At 34.2% G+C, this 8168-nt stretch overlaps 1 protein-coding gene across 1 annotated transcript; it reads right to left on the bottom strand.

Annotated features, from left to right (window-relative positions):
- Window positions 1-1049: 1049 nt before the first annotated feature.
- LOC101242126 (putative neuropeptide Y receptor 11) lies at window positions 1050-7527 on the bottom strand. The gene is made up of 9 exons (XM_004227121.3): window positions 6409-7527; window positions 5341-5469; window positions 5155-5284; window positions 4971-5099; window positions 4642-4772; window positions 2924-3060; window positions 2582-2707; window positions 1943-2069; window positions 1050-1655 (listed from the first exon to the last, which is right to left on the bottom strand). Exons 1-9 carry the CDS (start codon window positions 6453-6455, stop codon window positions 1574-1576), a joined length of 1038 nt encoding a protein of 345 aa, XP_004227169.2. The 5' UTR covers window positions 6456-7527; the 3' UTR covers window positions 1050-1573.
- Window positions 7528-8168: the final 641 nt, after the last annotated feature.

Here is an 8168-nt window from a genome sequence, read left to right as displayed (position 1 = left end):
AACACGATCAAGAAATATGGAATTTAAGTGCTAACAGTATCCATATCTTTTCCGACAGTGCTGTACATAAATGTTCGTGTAGCCAAGATTGCAATAGTATATTTTAATATATAGCCTACTGTGAAGCCTTAGGATCAATAAATATGTTTATCGTCTCTATATACCACAACAATAACATTTCATTGTAATTGTATATTCGCCACATCCTTGCAATTCTATTCACAGAATTCCGTTAGCAAAATATTGACAGCGATGAAGCTCTGTATGATGTGTTTATGGGCGCTGTTAAAATATCGTGTAAACAACAGAATTAACAATCAGAAGATAAGATTGTAAACCATATAGACTATACTGACGCGACTTATTCATTGTATACCAGAATAAACAATGATACCGATCTCGAATGTATAGTAGGGTGGGGGAAGATCGGACACATTTTCAATCAATTTTCTCCTCCAATGTGGTAGTAAACAAACAATTAACGATTTTTTATAAAACTTTATCATCACGGCTCCCATAGACCGTTGTTAATTGTTTAAAACACGATTCGAATATTTGGTTATTATGTGTCAAAGGTGTCCCATCTTCCCCCACCCTACTGTATCTTCTTCAGAACACTGTTAAAGTTTAACTACAATGACGTTCTGTGACCGAGACAGGCAGATATTTGTACTGAACGTAGTTAATAAACCTAAATCTTTGTAATACTGAATTACCACCCTTTTAAACGAAAGTATTCAGTAGGGCTTCGACTTTTACATTGGACAATGCTGTAACACCGTAGGTGTTTTGTGCAACTCATGTCTTCCATGTGTTACAAGCAAACGGCCTTATTGTATACTAACACTGTTTTGTTTAGTTAATGGTGTTATAATAAACAAACTACAAATATAAACATAAAGGTGATACATGTTACAAATGGCAGTCAAAATGTATATAGGAAATGGCAATTAGTGATTTTGTAGTCAACGGTAAACATTAACACCCTACAAGTTTGTTTTCATGCAAAGTACTTTGATACGCTTAGAAAATGTATACCTGATTTAATAATGAATACAATATAACCTGGTGAACATTTTAAATGTAAAAGAGCTCTTCCATACACACAAGGAATAATAATAATGAAGTGTCTGCGCATCATTAGAAGGATGTACCTTTACGAAAAGTTTTATATATTGCACAACAATTTTACAGTTTCAGTGTCCACACACGGGTTACTACGTATATAAGTTTGTGGGTGATTGTTTTTTAGTTTTCATCCCCTTTTTTTCTGGATGTTGGAAAATTTGGACAACCGTGACCATCTGTGATGGAGCAGTATCGTCCTTAAGTTTTTTTTCGCAAAACGGTACGCCTAGAGTGGTTGCAGCACGGAACAGTGATTCCAATTTACTTTAACGCGTGTTCGAAAACGAAAGTCTTTATATGAAGCGACAAGGCTTGAATTCATTACCTCTCGGTTACAGACAGGTGCGCTAACCAAGTGTGCTACGGCGCCGGACACACCTTATCGCCACAACGACGGTTCATATTTCTGAGGAGAGCCACACTAATATAGGCTTCCGGTAAATGTTTAGGTATTATCTGTTCTTACGGTACTTAACCCCTTTGTTACATGAAACCCGAGTGCTCTCTTTGATTCATTCCTCAGCGAACTGTGAAAAAATAATAAACCGTCATTCTTATTTCAGCGATGCTTTTACGAAAGAACAAATCTAACAAGCGTTTTCCTTGAGATCGAGGAAAGAAAACTATAGTTTTTTTATAACACGGATGTTCTGTTTCATTCACCTCGTGCCCGCTTACAGGTTTCCATGCGTACGTAACTTAATGGGTTAGTAGCTGACACATTAAACTATCTATTATTAAACAGTGGGTTGAATGCTAACCACCTTGGCTTGGCGGCAGAGTTACAAAACTGCACATCAATTAAGAATGGTACCTTGAAGCCACGTTATAAAAAACTGGGTTAAGACATTCACTTATTCTTCTAGTTAAGAATTGAATAAGGCTAAACCACCAATCGGCTGTGGGGGCGAGCCCGGTCTCCGCAATCCAGAATCGGAACACTGTTGAAAAATAGTTTCGTATAAACTAGGATCCTCTGCCGTGATTAACGTCAATACGAACTTTTTTTAATGTGGTGAGGCTTTGTTGGGGCCAGTTTAAATAAAATCTGTATGCCATTTTTTGTGCAAGGAGATCAGTTCTTGTATAATATCATGTATAGTAGGATGGTTTAACCCTTTCATCCCCAAATTATGAAATACGGATCAAAAAAATATTCCTTTTCAGAAAATGATAGTACAAGGTATCTAAATCAATTTTTTTTAAAGGTTGCAATCCGGGGCAAGTGTAAAAAGTTTTTAATACTCCATAATTAAGAGGTCCCTATTTGATGTATTTATGTATTTATTGGAAGCGTTATCAAACAAAGGTATGATAGTACAGACTCATGGAGTCACCAACAGCGTTATAAAATATGGGCCAAAATACGTGCTTGAGTGTCTCATCTTGCCCCAACTATATGTCTGATTGTATAAGTAGCAGAATATTTAACTTTGAAATTATCGGCACTAACCAGCAGAAGGAATGTAACCAAGTAAATATGACGCAACTATTAATCCAAGTTGTAACATCATTTTGTTTTCCTTCGCAACCCGCTTTCGATCTGATGCATTTTCGCTATTAGTCAAACTGTAGACACCTGTTTAATGTAAATGTATTATATAAGTAATACAATTTAGAACTGAATTAAAAGAGCTTATTCTTATTATAAGGTTGAAAGTTTGTTAAACGCGACAGCAGAACTCAATTGGCAAAAACAATACACAATTAAGTTTTTCTCAGTATAATTGTTTTCTATATATATATTTTAAAATAAATGTAACATAATACAAATACATCTTTAAATTAAACGCACTTTTTCTGTTCTTTTGTCTCTTTTTCCTTGAACGCAAAACCAAAACTGAGATTCCCAACGAAAATATTGTAACCAATATTATCGGGATGAATATTAAAACCACGAAGGTGGCTCTAATGTATATGATTGCTGATGGGCTATAGAATGTGAATGGTTAAAATTAGATAGCCACTTCAGGTGTTATTAAATTAGTGTTTACGAGTATTACGGAAACTTTTGATTAGAAAATATTTTGTTTATTTATATATACGGTAATTGGAGTTTTCATATAAGTGGGGAATACGGGACTTGGCAAAAACGGAATTCTTTTTAGAAAATCGTCAATTACTATATTTGAAGTTCAGTCTCAGGCACTTCGAGACAATTTTGAGAAGTGGCTAAATGGTGTGGGAAATATTAAGTAGCAAGATTTGTGACAAAAATAAAATCTTTATTTAGATATTATTTATTTTCTGTTGTTCGAGGTAATGTGCATTTTTAAAATACAATATTTATCAATTGATGTTCTAAAAATACGAAGAATACCAATTCTTTATATAATAATACATGGTAGGTTACATGTTACTATAACAGTAGGGCTGAAACATATTTTAAACTTGATTTTCACACAATATTATTTCTTGTTAGTTATACTTTTTGTGGGTAAGGTCCTTGTCAAGTACCCCGGATTAAGGCCAGATTTGGGTCATTACCAACGTCGCGGCAACTCATTGTAGTCTGACACGTATTTTTCGAACCATTTTTATCCTTGTGTGATTACGAGTTACCACACTTTTCAACTTAGTGTATGATTTTTGTTTTTATGTGGCTTATAATTTGGACAACCCATTAGTAACCGCTGGGTTGGAGCAATGCCCTTGAAAAGACAACTGAAGGAAAGCTTACAATTGATATTCCTGACTAAGCTAAATCTACCATTCCAATTTTTCGTTCAAAATGATACCGAAACGGTATACCGTTTAAAACGGTACCGATGCTATAAAGTAGACTTTGATTTAAACAAATTGTTAGATGAGCGATAGTAAATAATAAATGTTTGATAAATTACGAAACTTAGGTATTCACACGTCTATGAAAAAATCTTTAAAATATCATTAGTTCTTTCCGAGATATCGCCAAAATAAAATCGTTAGCATGCCATTTTCCTTTGTAAAGGATAGGACGCGCACAATCAAGAAGCACCAGTGACGTCACCAATAAAAATGTAAGTGACGAAACTCGAAATCGGTGCCGTTTTGAACGGAAAAACTAGAATTGCAGAATTAGCTTAGTGTAAAGATTATCTGCGCACCAATTATAAAATTTGACTTCAGTTGTCCTTCAAGTGTCTTGCCCAAGGACACGTACGCCGATAAGCATTAGTATGAATAGTATCTTGTGTTATTTAAATCTATTCCCACGGCCTACTGGAGATATATTCCTAACAAAAAGTGTGTATTTTGAATCCGTATGTCTTTGAAGTTGTCAATAAATAAAAGTATGCTAGTACTAATTCGTGGTATCAACCCAGAACCATATATTATTTGGCAATATGTGCTTAAAGTCCCAGCACCTTTCCCCACTTTGCTATGGGGAACAAGGGCTTATAGAGGTCATGATTCTTTAAAATTTGATATGCGCAGTCGTGTATAAACCGTATTTTTAATTGTAATCAACTTTATATGATAAATTAAAACAAGAATAGTAGAATACTAATAATTTATGTAATTTTTCCTTACTCGGATGGTAAAATAAGGCAAGAAGCCATAGTGGGCGGTGTTCTGCTGTCCCTTTTTATAACTGTAGACCAAACATAATAAGGAACAAAACTAAGCCCAAGCGTTATTGTCCATAACACAACGATGGTGATCTGCATAAAAAAGTTTTTTGAGATTCGTGACTATAAGTTTAACTAGTTTTGTAAGTATTGTTCAATACCAAATGGAGGATAAAGGAGAAAAAAATAAATGCTATTTTACTTCAATCTACTATAATATCTTACGGAAAATTATCAGAGAAATTTTACTGAAATAACTCGGGCAACAGGCAGTATAGTAAATATGTTTACTTGAGAATGCCTCGGCCTGATTCGATTGAAGAAATGCGGATAACGAACAGATATAAATCTTAATGTTGCAAAGCACAGTATATGAAGTGAAGTGACATGAGACGTCCAATGTTCTAAAGCCCAAAGTATCTACAAATAAAAGTTTATCTAAAAGTCAGGTAGAGCACAAAGCAAATTTGCAGACCTGGCAAACGGGTTTAGAAAGAGCCCACGTTTCATACCCCCATGTCCTTTGATACAGCGAGAATGGACTGTGTAAAGCTGACGTTAGATCACTGACGCATAAACTTAGTATAAAGAGGTTAAAAGTTGACCTGTGGAAAAATACAAATGTAAGAAATCTTAAAACACTGCGAACGATGTGGCATACTTGAGTTTTGGACACCTAGCAATCACCCAGATAGTCAGCAAATTTGAGAGAGTTCCAAATATAGTGAGTGGAATCAGGAACAGTGACGCAACAATTACACCCACTGTGTCGAATGGAGCAATGAAAGTACTGAAAACACATCAATTTTAACTTAAATACTGAATTGTGCATTAAATACCTAATTTGAGTGAATTGTGTCTCTTGCTGTGTACAAACAAATAGCCTTCGCCTTAATTATACCGACCGCAGAACAGAATACAAGTTTCCGAAACGGAACTATTACTGTGTGTGGTGCAAATCAGGAAGTGTAATTTTAATGTGAACTAATTATTGAGTTGCCTGCTGTAAAATTAAACCAAGTTTTAAATCTCGTCACATCATAATTGCTAGATAGAATATTAAATGCATCGAACTCTTTACCTTGCCTATCAATGAAGTTTAAAGTAATTAACCCACCTTTTTTTGCTGTATTTTAAATCTATAGTTTACTGTGTTTAAATTGCATGATAATTTAGGTAGCCTACAAAGAAATTGCTCCAAATTATCTTTAAGACACACTTAGGTTAAAGTAATGCCAAATAAGTGACGAATAATCAATTTTAAATCCTCCCATTATAAAACGCCAAAAGTCAATCGATGGTGTTTTACTTTATTTCTCAAACCATGTGCAGTAGCAAACCTCTACAACAATCTACATTTAAGTCTACATTGACAAACACAGGTTTTGACGCCATAAAGATCGTGCGAAACACGAAACGCATGTCAGTTATGACAACTGAATTAAACATGACTTGCATAAACTCCGCAGCCGCAGTATAGTGTGTCGTTTGCCAAATGTTTCTACCGTTGCATTTATTCTGTTTTTAAATTGTAAAAAAAACACATTTAAGTTATATAAATATAGGCCTACCCCAAAGCAACTAATACGGTGGCCCGTTATAATACAAAATTAAATGCAAAATATTCTTCGCGTTTAATTTATCCCGATATATCTTAGAATATAAGTTTGTTGCCTTTTATAGAAATATAGTTTATTTTTATATATTCTTGTACATAGTATATAATTACCTGTTTCCATCAAACTCTGGAGTTGTTTCGTTTAGGAAGAATGACATCCTTTATACTATACTTCCTTAGGCTATAATACTACTGTTGGATAAATTCAGAATATATACTGTAAGGTAAAATTAATTATTGCCCTGTAATGTAACTCGCACTGTTATAATCACTGCCACACATTATATCGTTGATCTAGCTTTTTGTATGCGTGTAATCATGTAGACCGCTTACTGGGTTAAAGAGAAAAACTGCATCAAGCATATACCAGGGTAAAATTTAGGAAGTGACGTTTGGTTTTATAATAACCGCCCGACCGGCGGTTACGAAATAATATGCAGGCTCAGGTGTTTATATAAAACAATAACTAGTTTGTCGGCTTTCCTTACATTATAAATGGTTTGTTTATCGTGACGTAACATTTCAAACGTAAAGTTTTCACTGAGGTCAAACGGTGACGGTAATAAGGAATAAGGTTTAATATTACCTTCGTTTAAAAACGTCACGAAGCATAACAGCCATTGTCTTGTTACAACACGATTGATTTGTTCATAATTTATAACAAAAACACAACCATATGGGTATATTGTTGCAAACACAGCATACATATGCTGCACCTGCTCTATATGCTATATAAATATACGTATATTATGTTCGTAATCATATTTTCTTGCTGCCTACACAGTTAATATTATTCATATGGCAACATTTTACGCATGACTAAAAACACCCTGACCAATGAAAATAAAACGTGTGTATCCCACGAAATCTGTGTTGCGTAATCGCATGCAAATATATAAGAGTATTTAAAACACTGTAGCCTATACACAACCTGACACGAACTTACACATCTAACGCATGCACTGAATAAACATACGCACTTCCAGCTAATTTGGAATGTAAATTCTGCTTATATTTCGTATAAAGTGATTTCACGTCCGCTGTATGGCGTATAGAAAATACGTATTAAACATTTCAGAGATGCCTGTATTATACTTACGCCTAATGTACAGGCAATATACCTTCAAAACATTAAGCCTTACCTTAGTAATGTAATTACCACCTGAATCTTATCACTTCTTAATGTAAAGTAGTTTGACATTGAATTACTGAGATAAAACACGAACGAAGTTCTTACTGAAACAAGAAGTTATCCTCTATATTGATATTAACAAATTGCGTAATTTAACTGTACAGTAATTATAACTATATATCTCATTTTATTGACCGAATATCTGGCCGCCACTAAAAAACTAAACTTATGCCTTTTGTCAATTTTTCAGCTCTCAAGATATTTTTATTCGTTCTAGTAATGTTTCGTATAAGTGTCCTCGGGCAAAATAGTGATTGCTTATGTCAGCAATTCAAATAAGTTTAAAACTTTCATGATCACTATAAGCTTGATAACTGCAATACATGCGGTGTGCGATGATGTGTAATCAATAACGCATAAAAAGCCAGTCAAGTTAAAATGCTACAATGCACAAATAGACGTTTAAATCGGGCGTATAATTGATATTGAATATAAGATATTAGCATTTTATTTTTAATATGTTTTGCAATAATAGGGTTTTGGTAACTATAGGACAGTACAATTCACTGTGGTAATGTTAAATTAATTTTACCAAAATACGTTTAGAATTGAGTCACCAGCTCATCACTGTACCATATAATTTCTAGTATAACTGGACTTGTATAGCATCAGTTACCCAGTAATTCGTTGTAAGTTGAACACTTGCCAATTTGCAGCAGTGCATCTCGTGTTACACACG

The sequence above is a fragment of the Ciona intestinalis genome, unplaced genomic scaffold (genome assembly GCF_000224145.3).
Source record: "Ciona intestinalis unplaced genomic scaffold, KH HT000103.2, whole genome shotgun sequence".
NCBI lineage: Eukaryota > Metazoa > Chordata > Ascidiacea > Phlebobranchia > Cionidae > Ciona > Ciona intestinalis.
Note: the sequence above shows the minus strand (reverse complement) of the source record. Positions and strands in the feature narration are given on the sequence as shown.

Bases quoted from the DNA above. Each gene is read 5' to 3' on its own strand.
- LOC101242126 (XM_004227121.3), bottom strand. From the start codon at position 6,455: ATGTCATTCTTCCTAAACGAAACAACTCCAGAGTTTGATGGAAACAG. The intron at 5,470-6,408 runs GTAATTATATAC...ATGTGTTTTCAG, and splicing joins CCAGAGTTTGATGGAAACAG to TACTTTCATTGCTCCATTCG. The intron at 3,061-4,641 runs GTAAGGAAAAAT...CACATTCTATAG, and splicing joins TGCCTTATTTTACCATCCGA to CCCATCAGCAATCATATACA.